The sequence below is a fragment of the Belonocnema kinseyi genome, chromosome 4, assembly GCF_010883055.1.
Source record: "Belonocnema kinseyi isolate 2016_QV_RU_SX_M_011 chromosome 4, B_treatae_v1, whole genome shotgun sequence".
Lineage (NCBI taxonomy): Eukaryota > Metazoa > Arthropoda > Insecta > Hymenoptera > Cynipidae > Belonocnema > Belonocnema kinseyi.
In genome coordinates, this window is record NC_046660.1 from 42,459,219 (window position 1) to 42,486,296 (window position 27,078).

Here is a 27,078-nt window from a genome sequence, read left to right on the forward strand (position 1 = left end):
CCCCCCCCCCCCCCTCTGAACGTATCATGTATTTTTAAATGGCCCTTTGGAACACAAATAAACAATTATTTCAGCCCAAACAATTCCCGCCACCCCCATATTATTGTTTGTCTTTTAAACGCTATTCAATTAAATAATAATATCAATATTTTTTTGAAACAATTTTATTATTTTATTGAATATCTTTTGAAAAACAAAAAATATTATCCAAGTCTACTGGTGATACCATTTTTTTAGATTCGTTTGAATCTGCACGGAGAAAAATGTAAGGTCTATTTGGCCATATAAATGTTCAGACAGATCATATTGCAGGGTCGACTATAGGACAGCTCTTGAATATGGCTAAAGCGGTTATCTCTAGAAGATAAAAACGAGAGGTCCAAATCGACAATCTAAGAAAGACAACTCGATTGTTTCAGACCGTCATCTCGGCCATTTCAAACTGGCTGACCCGATCATTGTGAAGGGCCGGTTTGGAAATCTCAAATGGTCGATCTGATTTTCTCAGACATTTGACTCCATCAACTGGATTTAGGATCACGAGTGCATTAACCCTGCCCCTGCCATATGTCTTTGCATGAATCTCAACAGTTGATGTCAGAACTGAAAAATAATGATTTAGTTTCAAATTAATGAGTACAATTCAAGTTTATCCTAAATCGACTAATGCTATAATTAACAGTGATTACTTAAATAATTATAATCTATTTCAAACTTATATTAACCTCAAAAATATTTTAATTAAATGTCTTAAATCTCACATTACTAATAGAAAATATTAACGTTACAATTACTTATTTAAAACAGTTACTTACAGAATAAGATATTTCCAATAAATCCTCAATAAATACACTTCACTTTGCACTGAAATAGTTGGTAAAAACCTTCTTTTTTTAACAGATATCACTATGCTGTCTATGATTTCGTTATGCTAATTGGAGCCAATTAGCGATACTCTTTAAATTTTCAAGCGCATGATTGAGGCGCAAAAATCGAGCAATGGACCATACGCAATGGCTTATCTACTCCTTGGATGGTCGAAATGAGTGAAAACAATATGTGCGTATTGACCATTCCGAAAAGGATACCTTAGTTATCCCTGATAGTGAGTATAATGCTCTTATAAAAGTCAGACTGGCGATAAAACAAGAGTCTTTTTAACCATGTCGTAAAAAACATGAAAGGACCGTTCGACCATGCAGACAGACTTGCTGGCTCTCTAAATTTTGCCATATAACTTTGACCATCTATTTTTCTCCGTGTGGCATCAAAAAAATTCCTTATATAATTGAGTTACTTTTAGTTTATTACAATCGAATACAAAAAGAATTGTTTTAATTTCCTTTGTTTAAGATTTTATTATTGATAAATAAACAAATTAAGTCACTTTTACCTTAGAAGCGAAAATATTGTTTAAAACAATATAAATGAAGAATATCACGTATACGACAAATGTTTCAAAATTTTATAAACATCCACATTATTAAAAAAGACTCTTAAAAATAACATGAGAGAATCGGTTTGTTAAACCAAACTATAATATATTTGAAAATTTTATTAATTTTGAGGCACCCTTTACATTTTTTCAAACCTTACTTTTCCCAAAACATACCTACATACCTTACAGTCGGTAAGGTAGATTTCTCTTTTACCATATACCAAAGCTTGCTTGGTTGAGTTAAAAAGTTGCTATAGATGTCCAATGTTTACTACGTTTATTAAATTTACAGGATTTTAATCATTAATTATTATTGCTAATAGTACAAACCAACTATTTTGATGATTTCCTACACGTAATACTGAGCAGTTTGTAAATTGTCGTTTTCTTCAGTCACAAAACAAATGTAAGTAGTTCTATTTGAATTTCCTATTCGTTCAGATTCTAACCTGAAACTATACTCTCTAAATATTGTTATTTCAGGAAGACCTATATGTTACTTTTAGTGCTTTTACTATTTTTTCCCAGATTTTTCCAGAATCGTTTTTAAAATTTTTGTGAAATTGTACAGTCTAAAACAATTAAATGAATGTTAGAATTTGCTAGAGTCGCCATTATTATTTCGCTCCATAAATCGTAAACTACAATTAAAATAACATTCGATTGTTGATGCTTATCATCTTTAATAATTATTCTGATATTATAGGAAGTTTAGGTAAATTTTACTAAAGTATAGTGACTTTTAATGAACAATCGAGAGTTTTTACTAAAATCATTTTGCATTGTTATCAAATTTTAGAGAATTCACTGTATAAAATTCGTTGTCTCCCCTTTTTTCCCCTATTTTTGAAAATCTTCCACTTTTCTCTTTAAATTTGACTTATTTTAACTAAAATATTTAGGATTCATATAAAACTATAAAAGAAAAATATTTAGTTGAATCTATACAATTTAAATATTTTTAGGTTAACTATAATAAATTGCGATCGTCTGTCCACATTGACGATTCCCAAGTTAGTTTGAATAACATTTGTTATATGACGCATTATTAGATATTTTCAATTGCTAGATTCGAAAAATACGGTTTTTTCCCCTCGGAAAGTTTCTAGTTAATTGTCAACTTGTGCAGAGTACACAAAAATTTACATTAATTTAAGATGTTGGCGGCATGTATCGTTAATCAAGAGAATTTGAGGTTAGTTTCACACATTTTATAGCCTTCTAATGTAATTCTTTAAAAACTTGAGTTTTTTACATCCTACGCCAATAGACCATTCACTAAATTGACTTGTACCTATTTTTTATTCTAAAAGTTTCGAAAAATATGAATAAATTGTGATATTTATTGCACTTGCTGAGCGAAAAACAAACCGAATTTTTTTAAACGAGTAGTAAGTGAATGTCAATAATAAAAGGGTGCACAGTCTTTCCCTCTTTTTCTTAGTTTTCACAGCTTTTACTAGTGAACAATCATAAAAAATTATAAAATCTAAGAATACATTTTTTTCAATCAAATTTTTTTTGAAAATGTGCCGAACATGTTTTTTTTTAACTGAGTCATATGCAAACATTTGAAAAAAGTTTAATATGTCAAACCTGAAATTTCTTCAGCTTGGACCAAATAAAAATTTTATCATTTTACTTTTTCGGGAAAAAAAAACTTTTGTCAAAGTGTATGATTTTTGGGATTTCATAATTTTTTCCAATTTTGGAACGTTATAAACACCACGAAAAAAATGTTTCCTGTGAATAAAAAATAATAACATGTTTCTTTAGTCCAAACTGAAGAAATTTCAGGTTCGAATCAATCTGAAAAACATATTTTTGTACATATTCAAAAAATTCGAAATAAGGGCAAATTTGTTTGGTTTTATAGTATTTTTAAAACTTCTACTGTGATTTTTTTATACTTTAGGAAATTTTAAAATATTCCAAGGAATTATTAATTATTTTTAAGGGATCAATTTAGAAAATTTAGAAAAGTGATTTCTACTTTATCTACAGTCGCAGATTTTTCAGAATATCTCAGTTTATTCTAATTAAATCATCATTTATGATTGGATTTTTATTGTTTTCCATTGTAAAGAAAAGCTTTTGCATTTGTTTACTTTCTGACATTTTTTTAGCTGACTTAAATTAAAAAATAATCGAACTCCTCATTTATTCTGACTTGACACAAGTAATTTCAGAAAATAATTACCGTTTTTATTTTAGGACAGGGAATTTCCGTAAAGAAATATAATTCTGAATTTTTTAACACTTTTTTACATGAAACTGATATTTTTTTAAAGAATTATAATTCGGATTTAGAAGAAAGGAATTTAAAAGAAATCCCTGTCCCAGGTCAAAATTCGTCATAACTTAAAAGATCACTCTACCAAATTTATGAAAAGTATATTACTTCAGGTAGTTTTTAGAGTTTTTCTGAAATATAATTGAAAATTTGGTTACATTCGTCGTTGCGAATTTATCTCTTTTTAGTTAAAAATTCAACTACTTGCGGTTAACAGTTCGATTTTTTTGGTAAAAATTAATTTTTTGTTTGAAGATTCATCTCTTTTTGAAAATATAACTACTTTTTTGAAAATATTTTCTTTAACCAAAAATTTAACTATTTCAGCAGAAAATTGTACTATTTTGTTTAAATACGTTTTTTTTTATCGAGAATTAGATTTTCAACAGAAAATTTAACTATTCCATTTTAGGTTGAAATATTAATCTTTTTTGGATGAAAACTCAACTATTTCGTTGAAAATTGATATTTTCTATTTAAAAATTAAATTATTTGTTTGAAAAAGTATTTACTTTGAAAAAGATGTATTTTTTGTAGAAAATTTGTCTAGGCATAAAATTCACCCATTCCAGTTGAAAATTTATCAGTTTATTTGATTAATTTTTCCTAGTTACAAATTCAACAATTTGGCTGAAAACTTATCTTCTTAATTGAAAATTCAACTATTTTGTTTAAAATGTACGTATTTTGTTTAAAAAAATCAACTTTTTTGTAGATAATGATATTTTTCTTTGAATGTTAATCTCCTTGCTTCTTCTTTTCGGTTGAAAATTCAAGTATCCCAATTAAATATTTTTCATTTGAGTGGAAAAATCATTTTAGGATGCAAATAAAGTTACTATTTATTTTTTGAAGATTCATTATTTTAATTAAAAATTAATTTCCTTGACTATGAACTGAGCTTTTTGATTGAAACCTTATTTTCCCTTTGGATGAAAGGAAAAAAATATTTTTTATTTGAAAATATGTCTTTTTTGGTTGAACTTTAATTTTTTAACTCAAAACTTAATTATTTCAGTGTTGGTTAAAAATTCAACTGTTGCAGTTATAATTTTATTGCTTTAGTTGAAAACTCATATTTTTGTTTTAAAATTCAACTATTCCAGTTGAATGTTCAGCATTTTAGTTAAAAATTTATCAGCTAGGTTGAAAATTATTTTTTAAATCTAAAAATTAAACTGTATTTTCTATCGACAATTTTTTTTTAGTTCTAAATTCAACTGTTTGGTTTACTATTTTTATTCTTTAATTTAAAATTCAAGTAGTTCATTAAAATTTCATTTATTTTGTTTAAAAATATTATTTTTGGTAGAAAATTAATATTTTTGTTTGAGAATTAATCTTATTGTTTAAAAAATCATCTTTTTGGTTTAAAAATCAACTATTCCAGTTAAAAATTCCTTAATTTTATTTTGAAATGTATTTATTTTGCAATTGTTTCTCTATTGTGTTAAAGGGCGTTTAGAATGAACGTCATGAATTAAAATAAATGTTTGCGTTTGGCAGCAAATTTGAAGATGTTAGTTTTAGTTGACGGGGAAAATTGAAAAACTTACCGGGGAAAAAACCTATAAGATTTTAAGATTTTTAAAAATATTTCACAGAAATTTGTAAGGTTTCCGAGGATTTCAATGATTTTAAGTGATTCTAAATCTCTCAAATTGTTTTAATATATTTCCCAGGATTTCAGAAAATATCACATAATTTGGTGGAATTTCATAATAGTTTAGTGCATTTCAAAAAATGTATTTGCAAGAAGTGAGGCATTTCGTAGGATTTTTAAAGATTTGTAGAAATTTTCAATTCGCCCTGAATTTTTATCTTTTTATCCTTACTTCTTTTAAATTCGTTTGAATTTGTTGAAATCACTTGAATTCTCCCAAATTTACTAAATTCTAATCAATGCAATGGATTTAAAAAAATTTAAGTTTTTATTTAAATGATTCTGAATATCAATTGATCAGATGGTCAAAAGATTTAAAATGTTTGAAGGCATTTTTCTAGATTCCTTGGCATTTTCAAGAGCTTTAAAAAATTTCAAGCGATTTCAAAGGATTTTAGAGGATTTAAAGTAGTTTATGTTATTTTAAAAGATTTAAAGTAATTTTGTATTGATTTCAGCAGTTTCATGGGTTTTCAAAGGATAAAGTTTTTTAAATATTTTAGCTAGAAGTTTTAAGGTATTTTAAAAGATTTCACGTTATTTTATAAGATTTCGGAGGATTTCAATGATTTAAAAAACTCTCAGTGTATTTTAATACATTATCCAGGATTTCAAGAAATATTATAATAGAATTTCACGGATTCGGATGAAGGAATTCGAAAAATTTCGAAGGATTTTAAGTTATTTTAAAACAATCCAAAGAATTTCCAGAGATTTCTTTTCAAAAAATAACCTTTTTTATCTCGTGCGCTTTAATCCCTGATATTACTTTAAGGGATCAACTATTTTTGTAATCTCGTATAAAATATAAATTGTCGATAAAATCGTGTGAAATACTTTAAGAACCCCTAAAATCTGTTGGATCCTCTGAGAATCTTGGAAAAAAAAAATATATATATATATATATACCCATTTTTTTAATCCTTTAAAATCTTCTAATTTCTTTTAAAATCCTATAAATCTCTTGAATCTATTCAAATATCTTAAAATCTTTAAAATACTTGAAATTCCTTAAAGACTTTTGAAATTTAATTTAATTTCTTCCCTTAAGTTTTCTAGAAATCCATTGGAATTCTTTGAAATATTTTTGATATCTTTGATAGTCTAAACACCTATTTAAAATCCTGTGAAATTTTTTAAAATCCTTCGAACTTTGAATTTTGAAAATACCATAAATTCTTTGAAATTCTTTGAAATCCCTTGAAAAGTTTTAATTCCCTTAAATCTTAAAATCTAGCTACGAAATTCTTTGAAATTAAACAACCAAGAATCCATCGATTAAATTTGGATAACGAACTCTTAAATTCAAATTAAAAAAAAAAATTATGGAAATTTTTATTTATTCTGAATTTAATTTATTAATTTTTAATCTTGAAATTGGCAGTATCTCTAAAAAATGATGAAATCTCTGAAATTTCTAGTAAACTCAAATTTTTTTTAATCACATGAATTCTGTAGAAATCCTTTGAAATTTCGTAAATTTGTAGGGTAAAAATTCATTGAAATTTTTTATAATCCTACGAAATTCTTCGATATCTCATAAAATTCCTCGGAATCTTTTAAAATACACTATAGTTATTCTTTAAATTCCTTGAAAACTCTAAAAATCTTATGAAATTTCACGAATCTAGAAATCTATAATAGCTTTCAAAATTCTTTCGGAAATGATGAAATCTTTAAAATCCAAATATCAAACCTTTTTATCATTCATATTTTTATAATCCACTGAAATCTGTTAAAGACCTTAGAATTTGGTTGAAATCCCTGGAAAACTTTCTAATTGTTTTAATTCCTTGAAATTGATATAAATTCCTAATCATCTTATAGAATTTTGTATTGTCTTTTGGAATCGTATGAATACCTCTAACCTTGTAAAATTCATCAAGATCTTCAAAATCTTATAAATCTTATGGAATCTTACGAAATCATTTGAAAAAGCTTGGAATTCAAAAACCTTTAAAATACACTATATTCTTTCAAATTCTTTGAAATTTGTAAGATTAATCTTATGCAAAAGCTTTTTTTCAAAAATAATTTTTAAATAGCGATATACCTTTATTCAATTTATTTACTTATTTATGTTTTTCGATCAAAAATCTAATATTAATTTAATTAGTGTAATGTATGTCAGTTTTATTTTGTATTTCACAAACCTCTTCTTACGAGGTACATTACACTAATTTAATTTATTTTAAAATTTTCATCAAAACCGATAGATAAATAGCTACATAAATAATGTGAATGGAATTGTATTTTTTATTTTTAGGTTAATAAGGAAAAAGCTTAACTTATTTTTATAAAATAAATCTTATTATATAATTTTTATTATGCTGGTGCGCATACTTTAAATTTAAAAAACTAACAATCCAATCCTATAACATGAAAAGTTGATTTTATAGTAGAACGGCTCAAAGTCGAATAACTGGTATTTTATTTCCAATCATTCAAAGTGACATGTTACATTTTTCTTGGAACGTTTCAGATTTTTGTGAAATTTTTTTTAAAATAAACATAAATGTACACGAAATCTGTAAAATTCCAGTTTCTTTTATAGGAAAAGTTTCCAAGACAGAATATAAATTTACTTGGGATTTGTTTACGGTTTTGGAGTGAAGGTCATTGATGTGAAATAAGAAATGGGTTATTTTACAGCAACATGGGTGTACAGTGCGCCGTTCCCCACTGTAAAAATGCTTCTTTACGACACGCCAATAATGAAAACAAGAAGAGGATTTCGTATCACATGTTTCCAAAGGACGAATTTTATAAAGAAGAGTGGATAAGCAAATGTCGTCGCAGTACTCCTTATAATTACGACAACGCTTACATGTGTTCGGAGCATTTTGCAAATGATGATTTTTTGCGTGAAATCAAAAGCGAATCACCGCATCTCCCAGTCAAGAGAAAGTTAAAACCTGATGGTAAATAACTAATTATTTATTTTTCAAGTTTATTTATTTATTGGTTTCAAGGTTATATCAATATAATTTTCTTAAAATTCTTGATATTTCAATCCAAAAAAATTTTTATTTTAATTACAAATAGTAGAATTCAATAGAAAATGCAACACAATAGTTGAATACTCACCCAAAAAAGATGAATTCTCAACGAAAAATATAATACTTGAAGATTTAATTAAAAACTATTTTTAGTTTTTGATCACAAAGAGTTGAATTCATCCAAAAAGGCGAGTTTTTAACAAAAGAGTTGAATCCTCCGCCAACAAAGACTTTAACTTTAAACCAAACCTTTTCAATTTTAATATAACAAAAATATTAAATGTTTACCAAAAAAGATGGATTTTCAAATAAAAAATAGATGAATTTTTAACAAAAAAATGTAATAGTTAATATTTCAATCTAAAAAGGTTTTTATTTTAAATAATAAACAGTTTAATTAACAAAAAATAGCAAATGTTTAACAAAATAGGTAAATACTCAGTCATAAAAGGTACGTTTTCAGCAGTTGTATTTTTAAGAAAAAGAAAACGTTAAATATATTCTAAAAGAGACCAATTTTCTATAAAAAAAAAGTTACATTTTCAACCCGACAAGTATGCATTTTTCCACAAAGATTTAATTTTCAACCAAATACATGAATTTTCTACAAAAATGCAAATTTTCGGCAACAAAAAATGAGTTCTAAGCAAAGTATTTCAACTTTTAATCAAGTAGTTGGATTTGAAACCCAAAAGGATGAATTCTCAGCGAAAAATGTAATAGTTTATATTTAAATCCAAAATAGTTTTAATTTTAAATGAAAACCCGTTTATATTATTTTAAAAATGCAAAAAAATAGTTGAATCCATAACGAAAAACATTTATTTTCAACCTTGAAGGTTAATTTTCTGCCAAAATGAAATTTTTTTAACAAAATGGTTACATTTTTAACCAAAGAGACGAATATTTAAACAAGTATAGTTTCATTTTCAACCAAAAAATGAATTCTAAGCGAAAAAGATAATATTTGATAATTAGGCTGAAAAAATAATTTTATTTTAAATCAAAAAGAGTTAAATTCATCCAGTAAGATGCATTTTCAACAAAACAGTTGAATCCTCAGTGAAAATGAAAATATTACAATTTTAATAAAAAAAAAAAACATTAAATTTTTGGCGAAAGAAATGGATTTTCAAAACAAAAAGAGGAATTTTCAATCCAATAAAATTATTAAGTGACAAAGCAATAACATTTATAGAAAAATTACACTTTGAAGGGAAAAATAATATCTAATACAACAAAAAAAAACAATTTTCAAAAACTGTACAATTAGATTTCTGTTTAGGGCTGATTTAAGACGTTTGGTAAACATTTTAAAAATTTGATTTTGAAATCTTCAAAAATCTGTATTTTCTATAATGCTTTTTAATATCCAGGGTGGCCGCAGGACCAGGAAACCGGGAAATGACAGTGAATTTTTTTTACCGGAAATTTTAAAAATTTGTAGACAAAAAATCTGTCGACGTTCGATTTCAAGAGTTTTAAAATAATTAGTTTAATTTTTATGGTTTTCAATTATACTATTATTTAGCTTACAAAGCCTAATTCAAATTTTTTTACTTTAAAGATTTTAGATTTATAATTTTTAGTTTTTAAGCTTACGTTTTTAATATAAAGACTTTAAAAATATTTTCTTAAAGACTAGAACAAACAAAAAATAAAAGCATTTGATGTTGAAAATTTTGGATACAAAACATTTTCATTTAATAAATAAATCAATTTTGTTTATATTTATCTGTACCTTAAGCAATAAAAAGTGAACAAAAATGATTCGACAACACGATTTTAAATCAGTATAAAATTGAAGACTTTTCATATTTTAACGTTAAAACTTAAACGGTTTCAATTTGAAATTTAGTCATTAGACCAATTTTAACGTATGACTGAAAGTTTATCAACTATTTTCACCTTAAAAATAACTTCATAAGAATATATTCTTCATTAAAGGATTTTTTAAAAAAATTAATATTGTTTCAGTCGAAAATATTCAATTTTTAACCCATTGAGTTTGAAATTTTTAATTAAAAATTATTAATTATTGAATATTTAACAATATTTCAATTTTTATTTTAGACTAGTAAAATGAAACCAAATATTCAAAAGTAAAGAATCTTTAACTGAATTGTTGGACATAGAAAGCCTGGAATCGTTAAAATTTCGAAGAGCCTTTTAAACTTTGAATGTTACAATTTTAATTGTATTTGAAAAATGCTTAATTTGGGAGTGAAATTTTTTAATCTTCTAGAATCTTTTTTGAAAATTTGGTTTAAATCTTTGAAAACCTTTTTAAATATTCTCTTAAAATAATTTTTCAAAATCAAAAAATATTTTTAATTTCCCTAGGAATCTTAAGAAAATGTTTTTATTCTTTTGAAGCCTTTCACAATTCTTGACAAGAATCTAATTTTTTTGTTTAAAATCTGCGAAAATCTACAAATTTAACAATTTTAAAACAACTTCTAGATTTCTCGAGATTTTGAAATAAAATTTTGAAGCTTTCCAAGGATGTTTAAACTATTTAAAAAGAAAATAATAAAATTTCTAATTTAAAGTGTTTATTTAAAAAATTTTCAATATTTAATGTGTCTGACTTAACAGTCCTTCAAATTATACAATTTTGACAATTTTAAAGTGCATTGATGAATTTTTTAATTTACAGCATTGCAAATTCTAATGTGGATTTATATTTTTTTATATTGAAAAACTTTCCACTTTGAGTGCTTTCATTTGCAGCTCAGTTTTTATTACCTCAAGTGGAAAATTGTTTAGCTTTAGTGTTCCATTTTTTTAAATTCTTTTTCTACAATTTTTAACATATTTTGGAATGTTTTATAATATTTTTAAAAATATTTTTTCACAAAAATTATATAAATGTGAAAATAATCAAAAATTTTCTCAGAAATCTAAAGGAAAAATTGTATTATTTCGTAACTTTTCAAAATGTATAAGAAGCTTGTAAGTTTTTGGTTCAAAATCTTCAAAATTCTTTTTTTTTTTTTTTGTTCTGAATTAGTTGAAACCCTTAATTGCTAGTAAATCTTTAAAATGTACTTTCCAAAATTTAAACAATTCAATTTTGATTGCAAAATTAAAACCTTGGAAGGGAAAAACTGATAATTTAGTGTTCAACATAAAAATTCAGAACTGTTTTTTTTTTTTTTTTAATTATCAAAATTAATTACTGAGGTTTCGCTCAGATAGTTTAATTTTGATCTATTTTAATTTTAAACTTAATTTTTTTCTAATTTAATTTCGTTTAATTTTAAATACTTATTTTAGAATTATTATTCATTCTTGAAATTTACCAACTGAATATTTTTTAATTCGAAATGATTTATTTGTCTAAATCTTCATCTAAAAATCGGACATTTTTAAGATGATAAATTGAAAACATTTAATTTAAAAAAATACAATTCAAGGTCGCTATGATATTATTAGATTGTTTGAAATTGAACAATTTTAAGCTTTTCATTTCGAAATTGCTTTATATTTACATCTAAAATCATTACATTCAAAAAATAACTATCAATGCTTTCAATATGACATTTTGAAAGATTCAATAGCGAAGTCGTCGTTAAATTTTAAATGTTTGCATTTGACATTTTTATTTCGAAACGTCCAAAAATTACCCAACTTCAAATTCAGAAAAAACTTCAGTTGCATTGCCTCAAAGATTAAAATGTTTTAGTATTGCGCATTTCAAAGTGGAATTTTAAATTGAAATTATAAAATTTTTTAATATAATAAATAATTTGAGATATTGCTGTCTTAATTTTTCATTGTTTCATATTTATTCTGGAGGTTTTTAATTTAAAATAGTTTAATTGCAAATCTTTTTAACAAAAAATTGTGCAACTATCAAGTCTTTTAATTTTATATTTAGCGATTTAAAAAAATTATTTGAAAAATACAGACCATTTCTTTGCGTTTGAAATTAAAACCGAACAATTTAGTATATTTAAATATATAATCTTTCAAGGCTGTAATTTTAATGTGAAATTATAACTATAATTATTATGGTTTCAAGTGACTTTCAAAGCGATTGAAATAGATTTTTTGAAACCTTTAAAGTATAATTATTACAAACACTTTGCAAATAATATCCTTTAACATTTAAAAAAAATTAAATTAATGAATTCAAACTTGAAGCGTCCAAAATTAAACGAAAATTTCTTAAATTAGGATCCTGAAACTAATTATTAAAAAGAAATTAATTTTTAATTATTTGCATAACTTTTTTTTTTAATTCAATCATTTTAATCAAAAGTGTTAAATTAATAATTTGAAAATTAACGATAAAGCTTCTCAGAATTTTCATGCATATTGTTCGGAAATTTGTTTCAATTCACACAAAAATTTTTTTTTTAAATTATATTTATTGACCCCATAAAGTATATTTTATAAGCCCCCCCCCCCCCCATAAGTGAAAAAATGGGTTTTGCGAATTTTTGGCGCTAATTATGAGTTTTGTGCGGGTTTTTTTTTAATACAAACTGTTTCTAATACATAAAAAATACAACTTTATACTGATAATTAGATGTTCACATACAATGTTTAAACAATTTATGGTTTTTAGTAATTATCCTTCAAAATGTAGATAGAAAGCCGCGGGTTTTTTTAATTGACTTTTTGTACACTTTTAATTAGAGTGAAATAATAATTAATTCAAGTTAATAAAAATAATTGTTTAAAAAATTTATTATTATTAATAATATTCTCTTTGCTTAATGGTAGAAAGTTGCGGGTTTTCCCCTGAAAAATTAACCTATGTATCTATTTTTCACTTAGAGGGACTTAATAATTAATTTATTTTGACAAAACAAATTGTTTCAACAAATTATTATTGTTTAGAAGCATCTTCATCTATATTAATTCCAGATAGTTGCAGTTTTTTCTGAATTGTTTTAACTTTTGGTCCACTTTATAGTCAGAGTGAAGTAATTGATACACTTTTGCAAACATAAATGTTTAAACAAATTATTGTTTTTTATAACTCCTCTCATATATTAATGCTTGGTAGTAGCGGTTTTTTGTTGAAATTTCAGCTTTTAGTTCACTTTTTTCTAAGTGAGGTAATAATAAATACAAGTTAACAAACATTATTTAAACAATTGATTATTATTTATAATGAGTTTCCTCTAAATCTTTAGATAATTTCTAGAAAATTGCAGTTTCTTCTGAATTTTTTACTTTACTTAGTCCTTTTAATTATGAAAAAATAATAAATGAACAAGAAAGAGAATAATTTTGTAAACAATCTCTTTCTTTTTTGTGAATATATTCTTCTGAAATAAAACACATTTGTTGTACTCTTCAAATTTTTTCTCAGGATCATATTAAATGTAAATTCTCCTAGAATTAGTTACTGATTTGAATTAAAATGAGAATAATATTTATTATTTGTTTCTATCGAAAAGCTCAAAGAAAATCTAAAAATAAGTGAAAAGCGGACTTCATTTTGTTTTCAGCAAAAAAATTATTGTATTTTTATGCGGTTTCGTACAAATTTCCGTGCGTTATGCATGAAAATTGGAGAGAAAAATTGGTTCCCCCAAGTGGTCACCCTCTTAATATTGGATTTTTTAATTGTTTATATTATTAACGTTGGCAAATAAAAATCCAGGGACGTGAGTGTGTGTCTTGCATGCATTTACAGACTGGTTATTTAATAATAATATAATTTTTCCAGCAATACCGTCTCGGCTTTTGGGCAATCCCTTCATCATTGAGAAATCTCCAAAAGATAAAGGGAGAAAAAGACGCTATGAGATGCGAAAACGTAACCCTATGAATGTAATTGAATCGGATTCAGATGAAAGAAATACCGCCACTTTGACGAACCCACCTGAAGTAATTTCACCACCTCCGAAGGAAGTCAAAGTTGAAGTAACTTCTGCGGCCAAGAAACTGAAAACAGAGGATGATGATATCGACACAGAAGAAAATTTGCAAAAAATTTTGAATATCGTCCTCGAGAGGATACACTGTTTGGAGCAAGAACTGGAAGGTTTGACGCATATCATGGGAGATATTAAGGGAAGAATTGAGAAAATCCAAAGCAGATATTGAAGTAGGATCTATGTCTAATGTCTAGAAAAATGGGCTGCGTAATTCTTTAATTTAAAAGGACATGATTATTGATCTCAACAAAATAACAACTGGATTTCCTATATATTTTTAGAATTTTCGTGACATAAAATAAATAGAATATTTTGCAGTTGCGGGAAAAGAAACCAAAAATACCAGAGTTTTTCCCCAGGAATGTGTAAATTGTTGTGTGGTTAAATGAGATTGAGCCCAAAATGAATAAAGTAAACTGATCAGGAATGTGGTGAGTCGGTAGTTAAATTCCTTCGGATTCGGACATATTTTCGCTTTTCTGTTTAGCTTTGAATCGATTTTTGTTACCTTCTGATTGAATTCCTGATGATGATATTTGTATTTAAGTAACTTTAAGGTTTTAATTATTAATCCAAATTTGTGGAATCTTCTTTTATTTCATTAATAAACATCATCGAATGTTTTAATATTGTTTCTTCTTTATTTAAAGATCAAGAATAATGCTTTGAAGTAGAGTGCCAAAAATGAGATCTCTGACACATGGTTTTTCTATGATTTTAAGATTCAAAATGATATTGATGAGATAATTAAAAATAAAAACATTGCTTTTAATAAAAAAATTTTTTTTAAGAAAATTTGTCTATGGCTTAAATCGCAAAAAAAATGTTTTTATAAACATTTTTCAAACGATTAATTATATTTGAATATTGTTGACTTATTTTCAAAACTGGAAACAGTAGAGTTGTAAGGAATTTTTCACTTGAAAAAAAATCTGTAATTTATTCAAATTCGATCATTTATTTTTCGAATTGGTAAGACGCGTCAGTAAAAAATTTTAATTTCAAAAAATTGTGGTTCTTCGTCAGTTTTAAAATAATCATTTCAGGGGACGGCTGAACATCCCGCAAAATAATATTCCCGACACTGTAAAATTCCCGATTTTTTATTAAAAATACAGTAATCAAATATTTGTATTGCAAAAAAATGTAATGTTTAAAATTATTGTTTAAATTTATAATATCAATGAAAAAATATATTTTAAAATAATTTTTTCATTCAATTATTATTTTTAACTCAGACAATAAATTTAGAAACTTTCAACATTAAAAATACTTTTTTGTACAAATATTTGGTTATTTTATTTGCAAACACTAGATAATATTTTATAAAAAAAATATAACTGTTTAAAGTCGGAAATTTTATTGTTCGAAAATTTAATTTTTCGGGATTTTCCAGTCATTCCATTGACAGATTAAGTAAAAAACATTGCTTTCAAAGGAAAAATGAGTGTAAACTTACAAAAACCATTTATTTTAACCTTTTGCTTTTGAAATTAAATTTGTGTACTCTCACTTCCAATCAATTTTTAAAAAATTGATGAATTCCTAAAATGTTGGCTTATTTTTTCAGGGAGACACTTTCTACTGTTCCCAGTTTTAAAGTAAACTTTTCTTTAGCAATAATTTTAAAAATCATTTTTACAAGAGAAATTGTTGCTAACCAATTACTATATTTGAAGATTTACTTATTTTCAAAATTGGAGACAGTAGACTTATAGGGAATGTTTTCGATGCAAAAAAGCCATAATTTAATCAACTTCGACAATTTTTTTTTAATTGGTAAGAAACGTCAGTAAAAAATTCAATTAGAAAAACTAGTGTTTAAATAATAAATTTTCGTCAGTTTTAAATTAATGTCAGCGGACGGCTAAAAAATCCCGAAAAATAAAATAATATTACTGAATTGTAAAATTGTCGAATTATAAAATATACAAACTAGAAAATTCCCGAATTCTAACATTTACATTTTTTTATAAATATTATTTATTAATTAAAAATACAATAATCAAATATCTGCATTTAAACAATTTTAATGTTTAAAATGTTTTAAATTAATGCCTAAATTAAAAATAATAATTGAAAAAGATATCTCCAGACAATAATTTTTTTAAATTATTATTTTAAAATCAGAAAAATAATTTTAGAAACTTTCAACATTAAAAATATTTCATTATTTTATTTTTATTCAATAAATAATATTTCTAAAAAATGTTTTATTTTTTAAATTCGAGAACTTTCTAGTTCTGACATTTTGTAATGAGGTAATTTTCTTTCGGGAATTTAATATTCAGGAGTTTTCCAATTAGAAAATTTTATTTTTCAATTTTAAAAAATGGAATAATTTCAATAAATGATGGCTTATTTTTTTGGGGAAACACTTTTTACTGTTTTCAATTTTAAACTAAACTTTTCTTTAGCAAAAATCTTTTAAAACATTTTTTTTCAGAAAACATTTTTTTAATAAATAACTATATTTGAAGATATACTTATTTTTAAAATTAGAAACGGTATACTTATGGGGAACGTTTTTTCCATAAAAAATGAGATATGCTTAATTAAAATTCAACCATTTTTTTAAAATTGGGTAGACGTTTAAGAAAAAATTCAAAAAATATTGTTGAAATACCAATTTTCATAAGTTTTGAACTTTTTTCGCTGAAAAAAATGTAGTTTTCTTTCATAGGAAATTATAATATCAATCAAATCGTATCTTTGGAAAAAATTGTTTTTCGATGGGTTTAAGTTACTATGATTTCTATGATTTGAAGATGATATCAAAGAAAATAAAAAATATAACTTTGGATTCAAAAAAAGGTTGTAAAAGCAACTATTTATGCAATCTTTTTTGCAATTGAATTTTTTTTTCTATCTATTCTTATCAGTTTTTGAAAAATGTCTGCATTTGTAATCTCTGCTGGCTTATTTTTTCGGGGAAACATTCTCTGCTGTTTCCAATTTTAAAAGGAAATTTTTCTGTATCTGTAATCATCATTCAAACAAAAACTTTTAATGGACAAATTTTTTAAACAAATATCTATAGTTGAAAGTTGTTTTCAAAATTGGAGACACGGTTTCCGAAAATGTTGTCCCCGAAAAAATAAGCCATGACTAATTCAAATTCAACCATTTTTTTAATTGTTAAAAAGCGACAGTAAAAAAAATTCAATGACATTTATTGTTAAAATAGCTATTTTTCGTAAATTTTTAACTTCTTCCTCAAGAGACCTGGGTTTTGGCACGACAACTACTTCAAAAAAAATTATTTCCCCGCCTAAAATTCTTTTTGAATCTCGCGCAATTCTGGAGGGTTCACAATGAGAATTCCAAGGAACTCCAGTTTGTAATTCCGTTTAGTTCTTTAAAAATCCTTTTTTTTTGTCTACTAAGAATTAAGATTAGAAATGTAATTTATATACGTGTAATTCACAGCAGAGATGGTGTAATTTTTTTTCATTGATCACAAAGAATTTAAAGATCTTTAAAAATAAATGAAATATTAAAATAAATTGCGTGTATCTTTTATTTATGAAAAATAAATTTGATGAAATTGAAAAGACAAAACATTATCTAACTTTTTAAAGGAAATGCTAATGACTCATTTAATTTTATCTCAAAATAAAATGACTCATTAGCATTTCCCCTCTCTTCTCATAAGTTTCATGAAACTTTGGAAAAGTTTCAAATATTAAAGCGGGAAAATTTGTCATATTTAAAAAATGCCATTCAGTATCAAATTACACAAAGTGTCTATCAGTTTGAAAACCAAAAGGGCGCAGGGTAAAATTAAGTTTATTGTCTACTTAAAATTTACAGTGTTCTGAGCTAATATTTTTAAATTATTATTTTAAAAAAAGATAAAAATTTCTATTTATTTAGCAGGCTTCACAACCCTTCTTTTTGGTTAAAATTTTTTTTTATCATTGATCTATTTTGGTTGATAATTGAAGTTTTAGGTTGAACAGTTTATTATTTGGTTGGAAATATTTTGTTGAAAATTAATCTTTTTTTGGTTTAGGATTATAAGTTTTTGTTAAAAATTCGTCATTGAATGAATGCAACTGTTTCTGAATTAAAATATAAACAAATTTTTGTTAGAATATCACTTATCACATTTTTTATTAAGATCTTATCCTCTTTAATTGAAATATCAACATTTTTTTTTAAAAGTGATCTTTTTTGGTTAAAAATTTACTGTTACGTAGAAAATTGGTCTTTTTAGGCTTAAAATTGAACTTTTTTGGTCGAAAAATGAACTAATTAGTGAACAGTTAAACTATTTCGTTAAAAATTCATTGTTCTGTTGAAAATTGAATTATTTTGTTTTAAATATTATTATTATTTAGTTGAAAATTCAAGATTAAAAAAAAAGTAATTAATTTTGGATTAAAATTGTTTTCTTATAAAATCGTTCAATAAAAAATATGAACTCTCAACAAAATATTTGAATTTTTAACTAAAAAAATATGGATTCTCAACGAAATATGTAATAGATGGTATTTCAGCCAAAGAATATTTTTAAATTAAAATTTTAAAAAACTGTATGGGCAAAAAAAGTGCAATTTTCAACAAATAAATGAATTTTCAATAAAATTGTTGATTTTTGAAGCTAAAAAGTCTAGTTATCTACAAAACAGTTGAATTTTTAAACCGGAAATAAGATTTCTCATCAAAAAAGTTCATTTTCGAAATTTCAGATTTTTGTTGTTTGTTCATTCTTAGCCAGAAATAAGATATCTAAAAAAACTTAATTTTTTTAAATTACCTTTTTTGTTGAGAAATGTTCTGTCCAGTATAAAAAATTAAGCTAATTGTTAAAAATAAAACTAATTTCATGGAAATTGATCTAATTTATAGAAAATTGATCTATTCTATTGAAATTTTGTTTTCCGCCTTTTAATGAAAGATTCGTCTTTTATGGTTTAGCTGGTTGAAAATTCGTTCTTTTTTCTTTTAATAAGTTGGTCAAGTGGAAAATGTGAAGATTTAAGGTTTCGTACAAAAAAAATATATTTTTGAATTGAAAATTCAACTATTTGACTTCAAATGCATTTAATGCGTTAACGATTTAACAAGTTTGTTAAAAATTCTTTATTTTTCGTTTAATACAACTGGTGGAAAATTCGTCTTTTGGTAGAAAATTGATTTTTATTGTAAAAAAAGTAATCTTTCTTGGCCGAGAATTCAATATTTGAGATTGACAGTTCAACTGCTTGAACTTTAATCTTTTTGCTTTGAAAATTCGAACATTTTTTTTAATGCATCTTTTTAGTTTGAAAATGCAGCTATTTTGATTATAAAGTCTATTTTTTTAGTCAAAAATTCAACTATTTATTGGAAAATTCTTTTTTTTTTGACAAAAATTAATACTTATCGTTGAAAATTAGTATTTTGGGGTAAAAATTCATCTTTTCTGTTAGAAAAATCAATTGTTTTGTTGAAAATACTTTTTTTTTAATATTAATATTTTTTCAATGAAAATTTTTCTTTTGGGTTAAAGAATCATTTTTTTTGGTTGAAAATTCCGATATTTTCCTCAAAAATCTTTTTCTTTGTTAGAGATTTATTTTTGTCAAAAAGGTTTTTTTTACAAAAAGAGATGAATTTTGAAATTTATCTTTTTTGGTAAAAAAAAAAACATTTTTTGTTTGAAAATTCAAAATTCAACTATTTTGTAGATAATGCCATATTTTTACCTGAAATTTTAGGATTTTAATGTGTTTCAATTTTCAAATAGAGATCTTAAATACTCGAGAATTTAAGTTTGGGTTACCTAACGGAGAATATGACAGAATTTAGGAGAATTTGAAAGAATTTATGATTTTTAACAATATTGTCGTTATTTATGTTTTTTACATAGTTAAATATGAGTTTTTATTTGATAATGTATATAAATAAAAAGCACACATAGAAGAGGTTTTTAACGGAGAGCTTACCGTCAAAATATTAAAATTTTATATTGTAAACTATCAAAATTTGAATTTACCGCCAATTGATTAAAAATAAATTTAATGTTTAATGTTATGTTCACCTTATAAATTCTCAAAGAATTTATCCCGCCGTCATATTCTCGGTAATTTTTTCATGTGTTATTACTATTTCATGGAAATTTCGTCTTTGGTTGAATTCAACTGTTTCTGATTTAAAATATAAACAAATTTTGGATAAAATATTACATTTTTTGTTGAGAATTAATATTTTTCAGTTTAAATATTAACAATTTTGTTAAAAATTAATCTTTTTGGCTAAAAATTTAATTATTTGTTTAAAAATATTAATATTTATATGCAATTTCTTCAAGAACCCACATCCGATTCGGCAGCCATTTTAAATCCTTTTAGGAACACTCGACATTTTGTTTGGATACATTTGAGTGAGTTCCGGAAAACCCGTCACTCTCACACAAATGCCGCACACATGCACAGTGATTCTTCCATAGATTTTGTTGTGTTCCGTGAGTCATAAATTGAGGCTTATCATTCGATTTGTGGTACGAATACAGGTTCCGTAATCAATGAAAAACCCCCAATCCTCGCCTTCTTCGTTTCTAATGTGATCGCAATTATCATCAGTGTAAAAATATCGTGAAAAACGCCTTGATTGCATCCAAAGTCGCGCAAAAAAATGGCTGCTGCTGCGGCTGCCGCATTGCTTGATGAACTTATGGGAAGAAACAGGAATGTTCTTCCCAATGAAAAGCCAAAGGAACTAAACTGGGAAGATTCGGAGGTACTTTCATTTTTTCTATAATTATTTTCGCAAAATTGTGTCCATTCTGTGTTTCGTTTACATTTATCAGATTCAGCGCATAGAAACAAAGTTTGTTAGCAACGAATTTTGTTGTCATTAATCACTTAATTAAATGATTACTGCCTGCAAGACCGAACTTGTTTGATCGATAAAATAGTTTTGTATTCGACTTTAAGCTTTTTTGTTTACAAATCACCGATTTTAGATTTTAAGATCCATTCTTTTCAGAGGTCAAACGAAGAACTATGAAACACTTGACCTAAAATTTTATCAGTTTTATTGACCGGTTTGAATTTTATAAATGTGTGGGTGGAAAATCAGTTTTCTTCAATTGATTTTTGTTTTTTGATGTAAGAAAATAGGTTAGGTATTAATATTGAAACTTTTGGAGTGCAACGATATCGTTGAAGTGATTATTTTTTAAACTTATCTATAATGTATGTTTACGAATATAGAATATTGTAATCTCTCTTTTACTTGATGGTAAATGGGTCAGAATACATATAGTTTAAAGTTTTTCAAGTGGTTTTATTTAAAAAATCGGTGAAAAAACTATTAATTAAATTCAATGAATTATTTTACATGTATTAGTATTTTTATTTAATGATTATCCACTGTAGGAAGGTTTCCCGCTTTTTCAGAACTAACGTGACGGAAAATTCCGTAATACTAACGCTATACTTCACCGGTTATTTTACGGAGAATTCCGTAATAGTAGTCAACGCTTTTTTCAGTGACCGGTACGGAATTTTACAAATTAAAAAAAAAAACAATTAAGTTTTATATAAATTTTTTTTTCATAATTAGTAGAAATTTTATATTTTTAAATCATATTCTGTTTACAATGCGTAATTTGAAAATATTTCACTTACAAATTTTCAATTTTGGATTATAATTTTTAAGTGTACCGTTTTCATTTAAAGATTTTTTTTCAATAACAGTGTCAGGGTGCCCGCTGGACGAAAAATGACTGGGATTTTTATGAGACCGTGAAATAAAAGTGAATTTATTTTTTGATCGGGAATTTTAAAAACATTTAGAGAAAAAATATGTTCAACTTTGATTTTAACCGTCGGTTAAATTAAGTTAAATTAAATATTCAAAAATAAACTTTAAAAGTTACAATTTTAATTGTTCTATTAAAAAAAAAAATTTAACTCAAATTATTGAATTTTTATTTATAAATGGTCTTCTGTCTAATTTAAAATCGAATATAGCTTTTAGCAGATTTCGAACAAGAAATTTAGAAGATCTTTAAGAACTTTGAAAAATGAATTTTAAGAGAATATTTATAAAGATTGACAGAATTATCAAAAATAATCATGGAAGATTTTAAGTTTTTTTTTTATTTGGTAGGATTTTAATAAAATTATTCAGAAAAATTCGAATCGTTTTAAAAGATGCTAATTTCTGAAACAAAAATGTAATGAATTAAAATTGTGAAAATAAATGTTTGAAACATTTTAAAGATTTTTAAACTATTTAAAATTAAAATAATTTAAGTTTTAATTTAAGAATTCTTCAATTTGAATAGCAAAATATAATCGTTTAAATTTTAATGTTTCTATCTTAAAATTTCTTAACATGATATAATTTTGAAAATTTTTAAATTCATTGATTGATTCTTCAATTTATATCATTGAAAATGATAACGTCGATTTATATTTTGGGATTTGAATCTTTGATCTCTATAATTTATAAAAGTTTAAAAATTTATAATTTTTCAGTTTAAATGCATTTAATTTAAAATTCTTAATTTGAAAATTTTTGATAAAAAATTGATAAATTTTGATACATTTTTTATTCATTTTTGATTCATAGGGTTTTCAAAACAAAACAAAAAATGTTGATAAAAATTAACAGATAAATAATTAACAAATAATTGATTTTACAAGACGATTCGAAATCAATTCAAAATTTAAGGATCTCCAGATTAGAAAGTCTTAGTAGTTAACAAATGTAATATATTCATAATTTAAAGCTTTTATTACCTTTAAAATATTGTTCTAGTCGAAAATTTGAAATTTTGTTATTAAAAAAAAACACAGTTGCCTAATATTTAAACATATTTGATTTTTTATTTAAAATCAGCAATTATAAATCAAACATTCAAAACTAATCTTTGAGCGTCACAATTTTAGTTGTTTTGTTAGAAACAATTGAATTTGTCACTCAAGTGGTTGAATTTTGATATGTAATCAATAATGACCACCTATAATTCCTAGAAAAGTAGAAAAGATATTTAGGTCTGAAAAAATAAAAAATTTTAAATCATCTCAAATAATTTAAACGAAGTGTCTACGTACACAATAAATGTAGAAGCATTCTAAGAATTATGAACGGTTTCAAAAAAATAAAAAACACATGTTTAAGATTTCTAGGAAAATTAAAAATGATGTTTTATTTTGAAAAATTAATTTGAAGTGAGAATTTAACGATTTTTAGGAGAAATTTTGGAAAAATTCGAATAATTTTAAAAGGTATTTAGATGGTTTAAAAGTTTTGAACATGTTTAAAAAGTAATTTGAAATTATTTCCAATAAACTTTTAAAAAATTTAAATTTTTGAAAATTTTAATGATTTTTTAGAAACTTTTCTTGAAATTTCATGGACAATTTTTAGTGACTTTTTATCTTGCAAAATTAATTTTTAAAGAAAATTTAAAAAGGTTTCTAGAAATGTCGGAAATATCTGGAAGATTTAAAAGTCAATTTAAAATATATTTATCGTCCAATCTTTTAAAAGTCCGAAATATATTTTAAACTGACTCGAATTTTTCTTAAAATTTTTTAAAATCCTTGACAATAAAAAATATATACTTTTTCGACAAATCAGAGATCATCTGAAAAAAATTATAATTCTGTCAAGAATCTTAGGTAAATTATAAATTTATAAAACCTTGAAAACAAATAAACTTGAAAAAATGAATTTTCTTGACAACCAATAAACTTGAAAATAAATTTTTATTTTGCATTCAAAATTATTTATCCCCTAAAATTATAATTTGTATGAGAAGTTTTTTCTTTTAAGACTGAAACATCTTTTTTGGTTTAAAATTGAACTGTCTGGTTGAAAATTGATCTTTTTTGGTAGAATATTCATCTGTTTCGTCGAAAATTCATATTTTCGTGTTAAAAAATTGAACTGTTTTTTTGTTTGTTGAAAATTTGTCTCTTGTGGGATGAATTCAAAATTTAATGTTTTTCTTTCGAGAAACATAGTATAAAATTCAATTACTTAACGTGAGCTAAAATACTTTTTTTCAGAGGCAATTTTAGAGAGAAAATTTATATTTTCAACGTAGATTTTAGAAGTTCTATAAATTATTTCAAAATTTTGTTTGTGATTTGGAATCTTTTTAATGTTTAAAATGAAAAAAACTAACACCTCCGGTTTATGTGAAATGTAGGGTAATCTGAATAATATATTCAATAATTCAATCATAATAATCAATGAAACGAAGGTCTTCAAAACTTTGAAATGCAAATTTAAATTTTTTCAGTTCAAGAAATATAAAATAAAATCCAAGTAGAAAACGCTAAAAACTTTCAGCTACAGTCTTAAAAAAAAGATAAAATATATTATAATTCTTATCTATAACTTCTGATGCAACAACAATGTTTTTAAACTTATTTAAATGTTTTAGATTCTCGAAAACTCAGCTTACTAAATAAACTGTTTCAAATTTTGAAAAAAAGAATGATAAATTAAACATTCAAACAATTTAAAAATATTTAATGCTATATTTTTGCTCTTAGCGGGAATATATCAAAGTTCCATAGGAAGATTGAACCTTTCAACATTCCTAAGAAGCTTCGAAAGTTTTTTTTAATCATTAAAAGTCTGAACTTTGTTTTTAAATTTTGTTGTTTTCTTTTTAAGTTTAAAATTATTGTTTTAACTTTTAAAAACTTCTAAATATCTTTAACTTATTCAAGCTTTTTCCAAGACTTTAGGAAATCATTTGAAAGGTTTTCAAATATTTTCCTAAAATTATGCTTTCTAAAAAAACAACACTTTTAATAGTTCCTGCAATCTTAACAATAAAATGTTATTGTCCTAAAACCTTTAAAAATCCTTAAAAGCTTTAAAATTTGATTTCACAATCTTCAAAAGTGTACATTTTGTTTACAATTTTTAGAAATATTTTGAAATTTTTTATTATTTTAGAATCTTTTTAAAACTTAAAAATAATAAATAATTCATCCAAGGATGAACAATGTTTAAAAATATTCTCTTTTATAAAAACATTTTTCGATTTACCAAATTTCAGAAAATTAAAAAAAAAACTAAGAATAGCCACGAAAGTCATTCATGTATTCTCAATGAAAAATGTAATGCATAAATGATACTTGAGCCATAAAAGATCTTAATTTTAAATAAAAAAGCAGTTAACTTCATCCCAAAGAACACTAATTTTCAACCAAATAGCTGAAACACAAAAAAATTTGTTTCTACCAGTTCAATTTTTAACCAAAAATTGCTAATCTTCTGTAATACAATGGAATTTTCAACCACAGCGGGTTAATTTTTAAAGCAAAAAGACCAAATTTTTAACCTAAAAAGAATTGTCATGAAAGAAAAAAAAACTCATCCAAATGATAATTTTAGAGAATAAATAATTTTTAATTCAAATTAAATATTTATTTTTAAGTTTATTTGAAGTTTTTTCAAGGTATATAAATACAGCATTTTCAAAAAGATTTTTGAGAAAATTCAACAAAAAATTTGAAGATTTCACATGTCCAAAAGTATAATTTTGTTAGTTTTCAGGATTTTTCCAAATTTTAGAAAAAATTTGCGTCATTTTATCAGATTTTTTTAAGTCTTTTAGAAGTTTGGAAACTAAATGTCTTCTAAACTGACTCGAATCTGGAACTATTCTTAAAATTTTTTTAATCTTAAAAAAACTTACCTTTAAATTTTCTAGATATTTTCGAAATTTTGTAGAAATGTAATAAAAAGTCTAAGAATTTTCCAAGGAATCTCAAGAAAGTTCTTTCATTTCCTTGAAGCCTTTTGAACTTCTTAAAAATCTTGAATTTTGTTCGGACATTTTGAAAAAATTACATTCCATTACAAATTTTTGGAAATCTTTTCAAATTACAAATTATTTCTTAACTTTTTCCGAATCTTTTTAATCTTTTAAAATCATTCGAACGTTTCTGAAGTTTTTCTAAAAAATTAAAGAAATTACCGTCAAATCTTCCAGATTGTGTTATGATACGTAATTTTGAAAATATTTCCAAATAATAATTTAAAACTAATTTCTCAAAATAAATAATGAATTGAAATTTTTCTATGAATCAAAGTTTTTTTTTATAAAACTTTTCAATCTTGCTAATTGAAAATTTTTGCATTAAAATCGTCCTCATTCTTTTTAGAAATTTTAGGAAATAATTAAGATTGTTCTAAAATCTTTGTCAGTTTTCTTTTAAAATTTATTTTTTAAATAGAAAGAAAACAGTTTAAATTTTCCCAGGAATAAAAAAATGTATTGTGCAATTTTTCAAAATCTTTAAGAAGCTTCAAAATTAATTAATTTTAAATCTTTTTAAAACTTCTAAATATCCCTTAAATTTTGTTGAATCTTTTATGAAACTTGATAATCTTGCTAATTTCAAAATTTTTGTTTTAAGGGGTTAGCCAGGTTTGAAATTTTCAAAATATCGAATTTTTTTTCTTTTTCAGTCCCTATGTATCCTAAGAAATAAGGTAGAAACCCTTTTTGACCTCAGAGCGTATCAGAAGTGGCTGAAAAATGAATTACTTCGAAAGGCCTCAAGCTTTCGGAACACACAATTTTTCGTACTTCAAACTTCAAACACGTTTATCTCGAAACGCGTTTTTTTGGGGTCGTCGCCACGATTCCAGCCGATCTATTGGGCCGATTTCATTCAAATTTTTTTGAAAATATTCAGAAAAGCCTTGGCTATCGCATGAATTTCAGTCTTGATTCTTCATTAATGTTTATTAACAATTTCATTTAGTTAATGTTTAAAAAAAGTGAGAAAAAACGAAAAATCACAAAAACTTTC

At 24.5% G+C, this 27,078-nt stretch overlaps 2 protein-coding genes across 8 annotated transcripts in view; both read left to right on the top strand.

Annotated features, from left to right (window-relative positions):
• Positions 1-1,690: 1,690 nt before the first annotated feature.
• LOC117171312 (THAP domain-containing protein 2-like) lies at positions 1,691-14,920 on the top strand. Of its 2 annotated transcripts, none has more exons than XM_033358498.1 (3): positions 1,691-1,844; positions 8,047-8,315; positions 14,083-14,920. In XM_033358498.1, the coding sequence occupies exons 2-3, from the start codon at positions 8,051-8,053 to the stop codon at positions 14,460-14,462; spliced, it is 645 nt and encodes a 214-aa protein (XP_033214389.1). In that variant the 5' UTR covers positions 1,691-1,844; positions 8,047-8,050; the 3' UTR covers positions 14,463-14,920. The 2 variants fall into 2 exon arrangements, with proteins under 2 accessions (XP_033214389.1, XP_033214388.1); XM_033358497.1 differs by lacking the exon at positions 1,691-1,844 and adding an exon at positions 2,452-2,633.
• Positions 14,921-20,682: 5,762 nt separating this feature from the next.
• LOC117170703 (luc7-like protein 3) overlaps positions 20,683-27,078 on the top strand; it is a 42,014-nt gene continuing 35,618 nt past the window's right edge. For all 6 annotated transcript variants that reach the window (XM_033357688.1, XM_033357691.1, XM_033357689.1 and 3 more), the window contains exon 1: positions 20,683-21,019. In XM_033357688.1, the coding sequence (XP_033213579.1) occupies positions 20,915-21,019 (105 nt within the window). In that variant the 5' untranslated portion in view covers positions 20,683-20,914. The remainder of the gene's footprint in view (positions 21,020-27,078) is intronic.